Source organism: Brassica napus, chromosome C5, assembly GCF_020379485.1.
Source record: "Brassica napus cultivar Da-Ae chromosome C5, Da-Ae, whole genome shotgun sequence".
NCBI classification, from domain to species: Eukaryota; Viridiplantae; Streptophyta; class Magnoliopsida; order Brassicales; family Brassicaceae; genus Brassica; species Brassica napus.
The window spans coordinates 352,609-367,440 of record NC_063448.1 but is presented as its reverse complement, the minus strand read 5'-3'; the positions used below and the strand labels follow the sequence as shown (position 1 = coordinate 367,440).

General features: G+C 40.2%; 5 protein-coding genes across 8 annotated transcripts; 3 read left to right on the top strand and 2 right to left on the bottom strand.

The window, feature by feature from the left end:
- Positions 1–695: 695 nt before the first annotated feature.
- LOC106402180 (zinc finger CCCH domain-containing protein 1) lies at positions 696–2,567 on the top strand. Of its 3 annotated transcripts, none has more exons than XM_013842860.3 (4): positions 696–846; positions 1,117–1,236; positions 1,314–2,143; positions 2,239–2,567. In XM_013842860.3, the coding sequence occupies exons 2-4, from the start codon at positions 1,149–1,151 to the stop codon at positions 2,356–2,358; spliced, it is 1,038 nt and encodes a 345-aa protein (XP_013698314.1). In that variant the 5' UTR covers positions 696–846; positions 1,117–1,148; the 3' UTR covers positions 2,359–2,567. The 3 variants fall into 3 exon arrangements, with proteins under 3 accessions (XP_013698314.1, XP_013698315.1, XP_048615027.1); XM_013842861.3 differs by having other exon boundaries at positions 748–846; positions 1,087–1,236; XM_048759070.1 differs by having other exon boundaries at positions 759–846; positions 968–1,236.
- A 2,148-nt stretch (positions 2,568–4,715) lies between these two features.
- Positions 4,716–5,986, top strand: LOC106397289 (abscisic acid receptor PYL9). Its single transcript, XM_013837873.3, has 3 exons — positions 4,716–5,023; positions 5,165–5,380; positions 5,474–5,986. Exons 1-3 carry the CDS (start codon positions 4,892–4,894, stop codon positions 5,687–5,689), a joined length of 564 nt encoding a protein of 187 aa, XP_013693327.1. The 5' UTR covers positions 4,716–4,891; the 3' UTR covers positions 5,690–5,986.
- A 223-nt stretch (positions 5,987–6,209) lies between these two features.
- On the top strand, positions 6,210–10,534 carry LOC106398059 (putative pumilio homolog 22). The gene has a single exon (XM_013838658.3). It carries the CDS (start codon positions 9,045–9,047, stop codon positions 10,407–10,409), a length of 1,365 nt encoding a protein of 454 aa, XP_013694112.2. The 5' UTR covers positions 6,210–9,044; the 3' UTR covers positions 10,410–10,534.
- On the bottom strand, positions 10,517–12,157 carry LOC106397636 (UDP-glycosyltransferase 72B3). The gene has a single exon (XM_013838255.3). It carries the CDS (start codon positions 12,058–12,060, stop codon positions 10,609–10,611), a length of 1,452 nt encoding a protein of 483 aa, XP_013693709.1. The 5' UTR covers positions 12,061–12,157; the 3' UTR covers positions 10,517–10,608.
- Positions 12,158–12,863: 706 nt separating this feature from the next.
- Positions 12,864–14,732, bottom strand: LOC106401729 (protein trichome birefringence-like 25). Of its 2 annotated transcripts, XM_048756677.1 has the most exons (4): positions 14,534–14,732; positions 14,261–14,503; positions 13,800–14,083; positions 12,864–13,723 (listed from the first exon to the last, which is right to left on the bottom strand). In XM_048756677.1, the coding sequence occupies exons 2-4, from the start codon at positions 14,499–14,501 to the stop codon at positions 12,932–12,934; spliced, it is 1,317 nt and encodes a 438-aa protein (XP_048612634.1). In that variant the 5' UTR covers positions 14,502–14,503; positions 14,534–14,732; the 3' UTR covers positions 12,864–12,931. The 2 variants fall into 2 exon arrangements, with proteins under 2 accessions (XP_048612634.1, XP_013697754.2); XM_013842300.3 differs by having other exon boundaries at positions 14,261–14,713.
- Between the last annotated feature and the right edge of the window lie 100 nt (positions 14,733–14,832).

Here is a 14,832-nt window from a genome sequence, read left to right as displayed (position 1 = left end):
GTGTGTTTGCATATAATGAATCAAAGGTGGTAATTAATCCAGACAAACACAAAATATGTTTTTTTTTTTATCAAACACAAAAATATGTTTTGGTAAGCAAAATATAACTGAAATAGAGGTATAATAATTTTATAGGAAAAAAAAAGATTTTTATGTGAAGAAAGCGCAGGCGAGATTGTCGTCCAGTAATGTAGGCAATGGCAGGTCACAAGTGGAACGAAGAGACAAGAAGCGGGACCACACATGGGTCCCATATAAAATGGGTGCTCCGACGAATCACAACCGCTCAAAATCTTAATCCGACTACAAAGGCGACGGTGCAAAATGGAGCACGTAAAGCTGGCTCCTCCCATGATCCACTTAGAGACAGAGATATAACCAAAACGAAATGGCCAGTTTGTAGAGAAATTCCTTGAATATAAGAAGGTATTTATCGTCAATTTCTGTGAATATAATTATCGATATGGCCTAATCTCCGATGAACAGTCGCTTAAAATTAATATTTACTCTACTAGAGTTTCTTCTGGCATTAAACTAAAGTAATTACAAATCGTCTGAACATGAAAAGGAACAAAATAATTTGTAAACTTAAAAGAAAATTTTATACATGTTCCTAAAAGATGCGAGGGTTGTATAAACAAGATTGAAGGATTGGGCCCACTAATAAGATTGGGCCTCTTAACTAAACCGCCAGGCTTATGTCGGGTTCGTTCTTATTAGTTATTTCTCCTCTCCCTTTTCTTTTTGACTTCTGAACAGAAGGTCTCAGAACAGAAAAGTGCGAACGCCGTCGTGGTTCTTCTTCCCGACGTACTTCACCGGCGAGGATCTCCGAGCTTCCTAAAGGTATTACTTACATCATTTTTTCTTCTTCCAACTCTCGCTTCTCTCCTCTTGATCTTCGTCGAGCTTTCAATTAAGAATTTTTTTTTTTCGGTATATGCCTGTGAATGGAATTGGTGTACAGTCAAGTGAAGCTTAGGGTGGTTTCTTAGCTCTGATTATTTAGGTATTGTGATTTCTCCGTGGTGATCGAAGAATTAGGTTTACTCAGGTTTACGTTTCGTATGTCGATTGAATTGTTAGGATCAGTAAGAAGTAACTCTAACAATGCAGGAAGGGGCGCAAATTTCAATTTTGATCTAACAATGTCAGACTCTGGAGGAGAACCCAAAACATCTCAGCAAGAAGAAGCTTCTCAACCTGAATCTCAATCTCAATCTCAATCTAAACAAGGTACTTATCTAACTTGTGTCTCTGTGTTTCCTCTTCTTAGCTTTAAATAAAATTTCTCTTTCTTTTTTTTTTTCCAGTTTGCACTTTCTTCAAGAAGCCATCTAAAGCTAAAAACCTAAGGAAAAGACCTGCGGCTGATGCAGACGAACAAGACGCAGATTCCAAAAGCGAAACCTCTATATTGAACAACCTCAAGAAAGCTGCTAAGCCCGACAACAAGCTGTTCTTCTCCTCTGGACCGTCCAAGACCTCTTCCACGACAACGGGTGAAGCTCCTGAAAAAGCCGTCGTCTTTCACTACGATTCATCCAAGGAGATCCAGGTTCAGAACGACAGTAGAGCCACCGCGACTCTTGAGACCGAGACCGACTTCAACCAAGACGCACGAGCCATCCGCGAGAGAGTTCTCAAGCGAGCTGACGAAGCTTTGAAAGGGAATAAAAACAAGGCTTCCGATGAGAAGCTCTATACCGGAATCCATGGATATACGGATCACAAAGCCGGGTTTAGAAGAGAGCAAACCATCTCCAGCGAGAAAGCTGGAGGCTCACATGGGCCATTGAGAGCTTCTGCGCACATCAGAGTATCCGCTAGGTTCGATTACCAACCTGATATCTGCAAGGACTACAAAGAAACTGGTTACTGTGGGTATGGAGACTCGTGTAAGTTTCTGCACGACCGTGGAGATTACAAACCTGGGTGGCAGATAGAGAAAGAGTGGGAAGAAGCAGAGAAGATTAGGAAGAGAAACAAAGCTATGGGTGTTGAAGACGAAGATGATGATGACGCTGACAGTGAGGAAGACGAAGATGCGTTGCCCTTTGCTTGCTTCATATGCAGAGAGGCTTTCGTTGATCCAGTTGTGACGAAGTGCAAGCATTACTTCTGCGAGCATTGTGCTCTAAAGGTATGATGATGAATTTATTTATGTGACAGTTATGATGATTATGCGTGTTTGGTTTGTGGAAACTAAGATGTTTTTGGTTTGATGTAATGATGCAGCATCACACGAAGAACAAGAAGTGCTTTGTGTGTAACCAACCAACGATGGGGATTTTCAATGCGGCACATGAGATCAAGAAGAGAATGGCTGAAGAACGGAGCAAAGCTCAAGGATTGTGAATTTTGTTTGTTCTATTATAAGTCAAAACTTACTGTCTCATGTTTGAGGAATGCCTTTTGTTTGTTGTGTTCATCGGCCTACATACTGTTATGGTCCTTTACAGATCAGGCGAGGAGTTTCTTACGTTTGATACTCTTGTTATCCAGCTTCCTAGTAGTCATCGTCAGAACTGTAATAGTCGTTAAACTTAATATCCTGATTCACATAAGCTCTCTACTCTTTTGGACATGTCTAAGACCTTACTTTACGCGCAACAGAAGTTAAGGTTCCTGATGCGCATGGAGGCTGTGATTGTTTGTTCTTTTTCATCAAGTAGAAAAACCTGCGGAACTCAAAACTGTCGAGGCATGTCTCCCACGATAAGCAGAAAAAATGATATGTTCAAAACGATGGTCAAGTACCTATTGGCTGAATCAGTCTAAAACTTGTGAATTCTGAACTATTTCTTTCGGCGAATTGGCTGTGGTGTAGTGTAGGCTGGAGAATCCATGTCTTTGACTGAAGGAGAAAATAGACTATTGGTTCGGTGGTTGTGGATAAAAGGAAAAAGGAAACTACATTTTCACGTTTTTCTTTTCCCTCTTTCTTAATTCGCTTGCACAGATTCTCGAATCTATTGGCCGGCGAAAAAGCTAATCAAAGTGACCAAAAAAGTAGATTTACGACGTATATCAGTTTCAACAGAGACGCCACAATAAGTGAACATGAAAATAGTCAGACAGTAACGCCAATAATAAAATGACACGTAAACATTTTTCCTGTAGTTTTTTTTGGATAAAACATTTTTCCTATAGTTTGACCTGACCATATTAAGTTGTGATGTCGCTGTTACTAAAAAAGAGAGGTCGTTTTATCATGTTTAGCATTTACGTGAAAGCCATCTTTGTCTGCCTTCATTTGCATGCTTAATGCCCAAAGCTGGTCATAGATTCCTATCCTATAAGGTTACTGTAATTATCATCAACTACCGCTCTTTAATCTTATAAGTAATGTACTATCACTTAGCACTAAAATAGACGAGATAATGAGTTTTGTAAGCATAAATAATATACGAATTGAAAACAACTCGAGGTATAGTTATTTATGTTGGCTAAAATGGTGACAAGATAGAGAGATTCTTATATCTCAAACCTTAAACCATAATTCGTAAGTTGGGAGATAAGGTTATCATTTAACTTTAGTTATCGTAGAAGTGTATATGTTTTGTTTGAAAAAAGAGGGTCAAGATGGGTCCTCTCTGAGAAAAGAAAAGTTGAAATCACTAATTATATAATACTTTTGCATAAATTACTGGTTTGGAACTTTGGCAGCGTGATTAGCGTTCTCTGCATGGTATTTTAAAATTTTAATCTTGTTCACTTGCTCTTAATCTTTCTTTTTTTACTTCCTCGCCCCTCGGTTCCCTTGAGCATGAACATGAACACTGAAAAAACATGTTATTAGGAAGACGGTTCCCGAATCCCGACCATTCACATATGACAATTGGCTCATCAGCCGTTTTCACTACGAGATTTAACAAACCAGAAGCTCTCCCCACGTAATCACGAATTAATCTTCCAACCGATATTCACAAATTCTATCAGAGTAGTTTTATTAATACGATATATATGGTATTACCGTAACTAGACATGCATTATCTTAATGCAATTGATATTTTTAACAACTAAATTCAAGGTAAAGAACAACATGAATTATATTTATTATGGTTCGTCAAGACATGGGACCCGATGCATGAAAAAAATCTCAAGTTCAATGTATGAACTCTATCCTTTTACTTTTGGGACTTTAGTATATATGTGAAGATCTACTAGCTAGAATATAACTCAGCATATTCTACTTACTCTAACTAGTATACCAAACAATGCACAAACCCATCGATATAACACATTAATAAAAAAAATTGGTATGTGTGCATCTTACAAAGCAATTGATGTTTATGTCTATGCTTGGTTAATTATACATAAAATCAATCAAAAGACTAACAATTCAATAAAAACAAACTCTAGTATTATAAACACTATGCTCTACTTCTATTTTTTATTTTTTATTTTTGAGAAAGGGAAAAATATCTGATTTTTTTATATTTGATTAACAAAATATCTCTAAAGTTTTGAAACGACCTTACCTCATCATAACAAATAATTTTCGAAGCATTGGTTTGTTTTTATTGGGGGTAGGTCTGAGAAAGTCATACTAGAAACAACAGTTGATTAATCATTTGTTGTTTTGTTTTATTTAAAGAAAAGCTATTAGAAAGATGGGAAAAGATTAATAAACGAGTGAAGGAGAAGAAGCTAAAGAAAAGAGTTTAGGCACACAATAATAAAGGATATAAAATGTCGGTGGGGTTCATTGATTATTGGGGGAAAATATTAAATTTAATGCTTTTATTTTCTTGCATACAGAGGCATCTTTCTTTCGTCGCCCTTATATTTGGTTTGTTTTCGTCTAAACATCCATTCACTTCATAGATTCCCTCCAAGAAAGACAAACAGAGAGAAGGAGAGAGTAAGATTCTAATCGGAAGAAGATATGGACGGAGGCACGGAGATGTACGGTGGACTTGAGACGATGCAGTACGTAAGGAGACATCATCAACATAGCTGCAGAGAAGACCAGTGTACTTCTGCTCTTGTCAAACACATCAAAGCTCCTCTTCATCTCGTACGATTTTCACTAAATAGTTTCTGATTTCTTGAACTTGGTCTGATATCTCTCTATATAGTTTTTTGATTAGTCAGATTTTTTTTTTTGGCCTCTGCTTAGTTTTTCAAAATAAAATAAAATTTATTGGAGTATATGTAGGTGTGGTCAGTGGTGAGGAGATTTGATGAGCCGCAGAAATACAAACCATTTGTGAGCAGATGCACAGTGATCGGCGATCCTGAAATAGGCAGCCTCAGAGAAGTTAATGTCAAATCTGGCCTCCCTGCAACTACAAGTACCGAGAGACTGGAGCTTCTCGATGAGGATGAACACATTCTCGGTATCAAAATCATTGGTGGTGACCATAGACTTAAGGTAGAACGAATATTCAGTTCTCATAATATGTACAGATTGTGTTTAGAGGAGAATGAGGGATCTGAAATCAAATGTTTATGTTTCTTTGCGCAGAATTACTCTTCGATTGTGACAGTTCATCCAGAGATAATTGAAGGAAGACCAGGAACAATGGTGATTGAATCGTTTGTAGTTGATGTTCCTCAAGGAAACACAAAGGATGAGACCTGCTACTTTGTGGAAGCACTCATAAGATGTAATCTGAAATCACTGGCACATGTTTCTGAAAGATTGGCTTCTCAGGATAATATCACTAGCTTCTCAACATAATCAATGGAGGAGGAGGAGGAGGCCAGTGAAAGTGAAAGTATGGATTTTGTGTGTGATATTATTATTCATCAGGAATTTATGTTTTGGTTTGGTCTTATGTAGAGACTTTCCAAGATGCGTGTGTTTGTGTGTGATAATGATCCCTCAGTTTCTTAGAAGATATATTCTCCAATGGTGAAGAAGTTTTGATGTAAAAAGTTATATGTCTTCGGGTGGTAGTTTGTGACTGTTGTTTTATTTGTAGATACTCTTGTAAAAAAGAAAATAACGTAAATGCAAACCTATGTTTATATACTAGTATAATAGATGGAATGAGGAGTTGCTAATTTGGTTATTTGATAAGAATGAAGTGGACCTAATTCGAAACATCAGACTGCCAGTATCTAATATTAAGGATAATATTTCTTGGGTATACACTAAATTAAAGATGGAAATTATTCTGTCAAGAGTGGATACCATCTCATGAGGAATATAGCTACTGGCCAGATCGAACTACGGTTTCTTCAGATAATGTTAATGAAATCGATTCAAAGCTGATCAAGTGTATTTGGAACTTAAAAGTAAGTTCCACCAAAAATAAAGCACTTCTATTGGAAATCAGCTCACAATGCTCTCTAATATGTGTCAAAGATGTGGTCAGGATGAAGAAACAACCAACCACATGTTGTTTCAATGCCCAGACAGCAAAGAAGTTTGGGAGCTAGCGCCACTTCAGGTGATAACTTAACCAGAAATACTTTGAACCAAAATTTGCAGGCTAAGAAATGGGCTATTCCTAATATCATAGGAAAAGCTAGCTGTTTCTGATTTCAAAGTCTGGTGTGAAACTTTGAATGAGGAGGATGATCAAAATCTCCGACATATTCATTGATAGATAGGCAGCAAAATGAAACCCAGGCGGCCAGGCCATAGCAAAATCGTTTGATGAAGTTATTACAAATACTATTGGCCTTTTGTTGTTTCACAGATGCCTCTTGGATCTCCCCAACACAACACGATGGAGCCTCTACAATGAACATGGGCAAATGCTTGTAAGCGGGAGATCAACTACTCGGCCCACCAACTCTGCACTAGAAGCTGAAGCTAAGGATCTCAGATGGGCAGTCTTACAACTAAAAAGACTTGGCTATGAAGAAATATACATTCTGTGGAGGCTCATCTGAGTTGTACCAGACTATGCAAAAGATACAAAAGAGACAAGGAGAAACAGGTTGGAAGCAGTCGAACTTTTTAATCATTATCAGCTAGCGATATTCAACAGCTTTGTAAAGAATGTCACTTTTGTTAAGATCTCTCGGAAAGCAAATATCGTCATGGCTGACAAGTTAGCTAAATATGCTAGAACAAGATCCCAGAATATGGTTGTATCATGGAACAATGATGTATTTTGATTTATATATATGAAGTTCATTTGACGGGAAAAAAAAAAATACTCGATGCGAGTCATATATAATAAGATTTGAATTTTAGGAATTAATATTCTTGTAAGTATGGTTATAACTAATATTTATATCTATATTTATATGTTTGGATATTTATTTGATTCTCGATGCGAGTCATGTTTGGTATCAGTTTTACGAATATAGCAATTGAGCTGGTCCATTCGGGTTCAGGATTCTAATTTTTGGATCAGTTTTCTGGATGCTGATATTATACGCAATCCTAATCTTTATCTTGATCGTCATTGTTCTTTTTCTTCTTCTTATTTTGTTTTTGAGAAATCTGCAAAGAAATAAAATTTTGATTATGAAACATATATGTTGAGAGTGTTTGTCGATTATGTGAGTGAAAATTATATTCTCTTTGTTAATCTCGCTAAAATAAAAATATTTAGGAGTTCTTTTTAATACAGTTGGATATTGTTTAACTTCTAGTTTGAAATATAAATTCCAATTTTTTTTTTTTTTGAACACAACATACTTTCATTCAATCTCAACTCGTTCGGTTACAATAAACAGAGGGAGTAAACCATCATCTTTGATTAAAATGATAAACTACAATCACAAAAACAGATAAGTAGGATAGTTCTTCATGAGAAGATGACAGCGAATTCAAGACCAAGCTCAAATGCGTCGATAAAACCTTCATGACCCCTTCACGACCGGAAAGCTGAGAAATAGTCACAAGTGACGTTAACATCCAATCTTCACCTCGGAGAATCGCCGAAACGAAACCCGTTGCATCTTCAGGCCCCAAACGAACCGCTACGCAAGATAGCAAAACGGATATATATATGGATGGACACTTCCATTTAATGTTTGGAAGGGAAACACTCCTTAACAAGGAGGTAGTGGTTTGCTTCTCCAAGGAGAAGGCTGCTAGTGATGATGAAGTCGAACTCGATGAATCCACCGGCAAATGAGTGAATAATAAACTCTTCGCACAAGAGAGATAAGACCATATTTGCACATCTGTTTTGGTAAAGACCCCAAGGAGATAAGAAAACTGACCTCTTCGGAAAGATGACAGTACAGCCGTTGAAGTGCAGCGACGGGTGACTGGATGGGATAAATTTGGTGAGTGGTGAGTCATCGGCTCAGGCCTCAGACCAACAGATGGAGAGAAGAGACACAGCGTAGGAAGATAGCTAAAGCTTTTCCTATTTTTCCTATTTTGGTGCGGAGATGGCGGCGGATCTGGCTTGTGAGGCTCAACTTGGAGAGGATGAATGGCTTCAACCCCAACAAGGGGTGGGTATTCGTCGAGGGGGAGGTGAGCATAGCAGCACGATGACGGTGATGGAAAACGGGAACTGAAACCGGCGAGAATCTCGACGGGTTGGGGAATCCCCCATGAAAAGTCAGATCCGGTGGAACCAGATCTGTAATGAGACAACCAAGATCTGCGACTCACAAGGACAAGCTTTCTACGGAGAGGAAACTTGGCGTGAGCAGAGATATTGACAGAGACGGAGAACCAGGTCGGAGGGCTAACGTGAACGGTGGAAACGAAACGGAAACGAGAAAGATGAGAAGAGCTAAAACGGAGGACCCGACGCCGGCGGCCAGAGGGCTCACCGGCGTCGAGAGACGGCGGCTGCAATCGAGTCTCGATACTCGTGTCTGAGAGCTCTAGGGCGAACTCTCTTTAATTTATAAATTCCAATTTATTTATTGTGAACAAAATACAACCAAGATGACTAGGGAAAACTTTATAAAATATTAATAAGAAAAATCAGTATAATTTTCCTTTTCTCACAAGAAATCCCTTTTATATTCTCCGAGTTAGGAATACAGAAAACCCTTAATCTTATTATACAGCTATAAATACCAATTCAACATTGATAGTTCAAACACCACACAGAGAGACGAATCAAAACAAAAATATAAAAGCGTTCGACTAATTTCCTCAAATTATGGAAAACGATGGCAACCTTTTGCCACCCCTACTTGGCATGTACGTGCGAAGTGTGATGACTAGTTCCGAGAAAGTTGAGGTGGAGGAGTTTCTTTTCATTATAAATAGTTGTCATGAGCTCCCTAAGTTTGCGAGTCTGTTAACATCAGATTTAGATCTTTTCATCAAAATTATCAGAGACGACTTAGGCATGAATCGCTTCAGAAGAATCTTCGGGATATCAGATGATGTCAATACAATTTTTTTCTACCCAATCATGATGAAGTTCACTGAGATTATGACTCACGAAAGCGGCTATGATTTTGCGTCACACGTTCTAAGTGTTTGCAACATACATCACAAGAAACTATTTTGTTCTATCACATTCCGTCATGCGTTGGTCTTAGCGCGTGATGACAAGGGTTGCATCATACTTAAGAAAGTCATAACAATAGCCGATGATTTCTACAAAGATGAATTTCTTGACCTAATTACAGATAAAGTTTACAAGCTGAGCATGGACGATTTAGGAATCTCCCTTATCGAACATGTGCTTAAACTCGATTTTACACGCAAAACCACAGAAAACGACATGCGGTTGCACGTGTTAATGGCTGAGTTTGATGAGAATCTCTCAACATCATCTTATGATCACCTCCACAAGCTTGTCGAGAAGCTAACGTCAGACCCTGATCTATTTGTCAAGTTCGTCAAGACAAGACGAGGCACGCTCATGTTTCACATAATCCTAGGAAAATCTGAAGAAACCGACACAGTTGTTTGGGCAGCAATCAAGCAAAGGTTCACCGATATTACAACCGATTTTCAAGGTGGTTTCATCCTATTACGAACCATGTACGTTTTCAAGAAAAGAGGAAATTTGAAAGTGTATGATAAAATCCTACGCCAAATAGGACTCCACGCTCTCTACCTAACCAAAGATATTGATATGGGAAACACCGTGATACAACACGTGCTTAATCTCTTCAACTACGAGTGTACGACATTGATCGCGATTGGGCTTCATTACCACTACATTGAGCTTTCGTTTCTGAAACATGGAAGCCAAGTTGTGGAGAAGCTTCTCGGTGGCGACGACAAGACGGTGTTGTTTTCTCTGCTTTTTATCGTCATAGAGATTCTTAAGTGTGACAAAGATACGTTGGTGAGATTGGCGAAGGACGAATACGGGAATGGAGTCTTGAGGAAGACTTTGGAAATTGCAAAACTTCATAGGAATGATTTGTTTGGCGATCTTGTTGAGAAGTTGAAGCCGTTTCTTGATAGGTTGCGTGGGTCGTCTCTCGGAAATAACATTGCAGCTATCATCGACCCAGCGATAGAAACAGTTAAGAATCAGATTGTTTCAGAGGGAAATGCTTAATTAGTGTTTTGTCATGCATGGCTTTTAGATGTGATTTTATTTTAGATTTTGTGCTTTTATGTTCTGAGATGGGTGTAAAAGGATTGCTTGGCAGTCTACATCATATATGAATTTTGGTTGTGTGACTGAAGCAGCTTTATTAGTTATTTGGGTAGATCAGCATTATTCTTGGATCAAGTCCATCAGAGAACAAACAAAGTTAAGTACTACATATATTGTGGGTCGTGTCTTGTTCCAAATCTGGCTGGTGAGATTTCCACTTTAAGGAAACTTCAGTGAGTGCCTTCGTAGAGAGCCCATCTTCTCTCAAGACTCTTCCAGCTCCTTCTTTCAACTCTTTCATTTTATTCCTTATAGCCTTCCCTTCTTCTCCTTCCATCAACCTGTTAACCACTCTCACCACTTGTTCCTTTCTTACAATCATATCTTCACTGTTTTTCGCTCTTAGAGCCACCCCAACATCCTCCACAAGTAGCAATGCATTCGTCTTTTGCTCTGCGTATAAAGGCCACGCTATTAGCGGTACACCATTCACAATGCTTTCAAGAGTCGAGTTCCATCCACAATGTGTTAGAAATCCCCCGGTGGATGGATGGGCCAAGATTTGAACCTGTGGTGCCCATGACGGGACCACTAGGCCTTTTCCTTTGGTTCGGTCCAAGAACCCTGGTGGCAAGAAGGTCAACGGGTCGGTATGGCTGTGTGAGTTGAAGAACGAAGAATTAGCTATCCCGCTCGGACTTCGTATGACCCAAATAAACCGTTTCCCGCTCTCCGCTAGACCGAAAGCGAGCTCATTAAGCTGCTCACACGTGAGTGTTCCGCCACTTCCAAATGAAACGTATAGAACCGAACCGAGTGGTTGGTCGTCCAGCCAGTTTAGACACTCATACTCATCCTTGGCACAAGAAGAACCCGTGTTGACCAATGGTCCAATCGGGTAAACCGGTGGTTTATCAGGAGCCGGTTCTTGTAAAGCCTTAATAGCGTCTGGCTCCAAGTCGACGAAGGAATTAAGCAGGATCCCCTCAGCCTCTTTGAACCTCTTGGCGTTGTGGAGAAGCCATTTGTATGCGTCATCGCTTTGGTCTTGACACGGATCCGAGAGATCCTTACCGGTTATCGGAACACAACCGGGAATCCTAATCGGTTCCGCCAAGTCCTTGAACTCACACGACAGCGTTTCGTCTAGTCTCGGCAAGTGAAACAAAAACGACAAGACGTTGGCATTTGATGGGTAGAATATGTATGGTGACACGTGGAACTCAACGGCCACGTCGAACGCATCCGTGCCAAATAGATCGACGACGAGGACCGCCGGGAGACGTTTCTCCGCCGATAACGAGCCGAAAAGCTCCCCGAGCGCCGGGTTAGAACGAGTCACGGTGAGTGAGATCCGAGTTTCGATTCCCGCCGTCGAGGGAAGGTCGGAAAGGTCTACGGGAGGGAGGAACACGGAGGCTATGGAGGAAGGGAGAGAGTTGAGAATGGATATTTGGGCACTAGACTGTGATGATTGACCGGGGAAGATGAATGTGACGGTGAAGCGGTGGTGGTCGACGAGCCGCTTTGCGAACTCGAGAAGCGGGATGAGGTGACCCAGACCGGGACTTGGTATGATTGCGATATGCGGAGTGTTTGCATATGCCATTAATGCAAGCTTGAAGAATTTAATGTGATGAAGTCAATAATTTATTTGGCCTTCTTGCTCATTTGTGCATGTTTTTTCAATGGTAACAACCTTAGCCAGTTCCTTTATATATTGCGTACTTGTGGTTATAAATCTTTGGTATTATTTTATTTTATTATGTTCTATTATTTGCTATATCTCAATCTGTGTGGATTAGAATGTAGGCGGTTCCACTGTATAATATAGGCCAACACATGCAAAGTTGGCATGTAGTAAAAAGTTAGGGATGCAGCAAGTAGGAATAAACGGTGATGGAGCTGCTCTAGGTGAAGTGGGGTGTCATGGGGTCTGCATGGTGACAAAAAAATAAACGACAAAAGGTTACTAAAAAAATCAATACATACGTGAACGGCAGACTCAAAAAAAGAGTAATGACTGTCTTTTGTATATTCAAGTGAAATACTTTATAACAAAATTTTGATCAAAACAAATAAACTTTTGTGAAACATATATTGAAATCTGTAGTGCACAAAAACAAATCCTAAGAGCACCATTAACCTAACAATCCATAATGGGATGGCACAAGAAAGAACCAAAAGCGGCAAGATACACAATCTATAAGCACTTATGTTAATGGTGCTCTAATAATACACGATCTACAAATAGTTTTTGGCTCAGAATTGTCATCCTTTAATGATTTGTACACAAGAAAGAACCAAAAGCGGCAAGATAGCGACATTGGAGAAAGTAAATCGACACGACGTCTTGTTCCCCACATAGAGAACGACACGGGCTTGTAGTTGGCTCCATTCAAGGCCCAAAAATCAAACTAATGGGCTTTTATAGAACAAAATAACTAATTACAAAGAAACAACATCAGGAAATAGAGGGGCTAATTCTTGTTTTCAATCTCCCGGTTAAGCATGACCTCCACCATAAGATCATTCCACGAATCAATCGGACCGGGCAAGCACCAGTGAAGACAATCGTTCTGAACACGAACCGGATCCTTGATCTTCATCCCAGAGAACGGATTTGGATACCGGTACGGTCCGGGATGTCCATCTGGTCGGAGAAGCGACATTGAAGTAGTGTCGAGTAACGCAATGTTGGCTTCTTCTTCTCGAGTCTTACGGAACTCCTCAAGCTCGATATCACGCATCAACTCATCCTCGCTCTTCATCTCTCCTTCGCTTTCCTTAAACGGCATCGTTCTGTTACAGAACCCGCCAGTGTTCCACTCTCCGTTCTCGAAATGATCAGGCGTTGTCGTTCTGAGCAGAACCTGAGCTTTACGGTTAGGATCAGCGACGAAGTCGAGAACCAAGCGAAGAGCTTTACGGTAGGAGTATTCGTAACCGAGCTCGGTGAGGTTGTTCTTGCCTTGGCAGTAATGGCACCCGGTAACGGTGTGGTTCTCGTGGAAGATGGATGTTTTGAGGAACCATTTGCCACCGGAGATGACAACGTAGTCGAAGTTGACGTACTGATGGGTCCACTTGGGGTCGAGGGTGTCGAGATGGAGCTGAATGTCGGAGAAGGAAACGCCTTGGGAGTTCTCGAAGACGTCGGCTTTCAAAAGGAAAGGAGACCAGACGACGGAGAGAGTGAAGTTGTGAGAAGGGAATCTCCATATCTTTGATCTGTACTCCTCGTCGTGGTAGATCTCTTCTACCTCTTCTACCTGCACCCAAACTTTTACATTAGAGATGAAAAGTTTAATTATTTATTTATTTATTTGGTGGGTGGGTGGTGTTGACCTGAGAGAGGATGCAGAGGAGGGATTGGACGTGGTTACGGGAGATTGAGTCGCCGATGAAAGCCCACCACTTGTTCCTCATTCTGTCGAGAAAGTGCTCTGGATCGAACCTGGGGAGATCGCAGTCGCGAGGCTTCCATCTCCAGAGAAGGTAATTCGAATCTGGGCGTCCGTTTTTCAAGCAGTTCTGGTGTTCTTGGATGTGCCGACAAGAGGTATTGGTGTAGACAGGACCAGATGGGTCTGGTACCCAGTTCCCGTTAAAGATGTCACACTTTGTGGAAGCTACAATCGTTTGGTTCAATCAGAAACATCAGTGTGATTTTAGTTTTTTTTTTTTGATATATGATTAGATGAGGGCAAAAAAAAAAGGGGAAAATGTCTAATTTTCTTCATGTTGCTTGGATCTTACTCTCTAGTGTTGATTCCTCGAATAATTTGACAAAGAAAGATCCCTCTTACCGTTTTCTGAAGCAGCGGTGGTGATGTTTACTGGGGAATAAACGGGGGCTGGAGCTTGAGCAACTGAGGCAGTGAGACCGGGAGGATCCGGCGAGGTTCTTACTTGTGCAATCGGAGAGTCGGTGGAATCGGTGATGATGAGACGGTAAGTGAGACCGACGAGGAGGAAGAAGGCGACGAATTTGAGGAAAATCTGATTGCGTTGGTGAGAGGAACCAAATGGGTTTCCTTCGATCTTCATGCTCTTAGACAGTGATCTGAGTCTATCCATGTGAAAGTGTGAAGAACTAGACAGACAGAAAAGCAATAGATCAGTGTTGCTTTTGGAAGGTATTGAATTGTTTGTAATTAGCTTTCTTGGATGTTTTTGGTTGTTGATGAAAGCTAGGAGCTTCCTGGTAAATAATTCTGACAGTGTGTTTTTTTTCTTGAATTCAAAGTCATTAGTATTTGTTTTTGTAACCCCCTTCTAATAATACTGTAAACTAAATTACTCGTTTTTCTTTTGTTGCGTCGGTCGTGCTTTAGTGAGATTTAAAAAGTTTTCTAGAGAGAGAGCCAGAAAAGAAAGA

Coding starts and splice junctions, on each gene's coding strand:
- LOC106401729 (XM_013842300.3), bottom strand. CDS start 14,531: ATGGATAGACTCAGATCACTGTCTAAGAGCATGAAGATCGAAGGAAAC. Junction 14,084..14,260: donor CACCGCTGCTTCAGAAAACG/GTAAGAGGGATC, acceptor AAACGATTGTAG/CTTCCACAAAGTGTGACATC. Junction 13,724..13,799: donor TCCTCTGCATCCTCTCTCAG/GTCAACACCACC, acceptor GTTTGGGTGCAG/GTAGAAGAGGTAGAAGAGAT.
- LOC106397289 (XM_013837873.3), top strand. CDS start 4,892: ATGGACGGAGGCACGGAGATGTACGGTGGACTTGAGACGATGCAGTAC. Junction 5,024..5,164: donor TCAAAGCTCCTCTTCATCTC/GTACGATTTTCA, acceptor GAGTATATGTAG/GTGTGGTCAGTGGTGAGGAG. Junction 5,381..5,473: donor GTGGTGACCATAGACTTAAG/GTAGAACGAATA, acceptor TTCTTTGCGCAG/AATTACTCTTCGATTGTGAC.
- LOC106402180 (XM_048759070.1), top strand. CDS start 1,068: ATGTCGATTGAATTGTTAGGATCAGTAAGAAGTAACTCTAACAATGCA. Junction 1,237..1,313: donor TCAATCTCAATCTAAACAAG/GTACTTATCTAA, acceptor TTTTTTTTCCAG/TTTGCACTTTCTTCAAGAAG. Junction 2,144..2,238: donor GCGAGCATTGTGCTCTAAAG/GTATGATGATGA, acceptor GTAATGATGCAG/CATCACACGAAGAACAAGAA.
- LOC106398059 (XM_013838658.3), top strand. CDS start 9,045: ATGGAAAACGATGGCAACCTTTTGCCACCCCTACTTGGCATGTACGTG.
- LOC106397636 (XM_013838255.3), bottom strand. CDS start 12,060: ATGGCATATGCAAACACTCCGCATATCGCAATCATACCAAGTCCCGGT.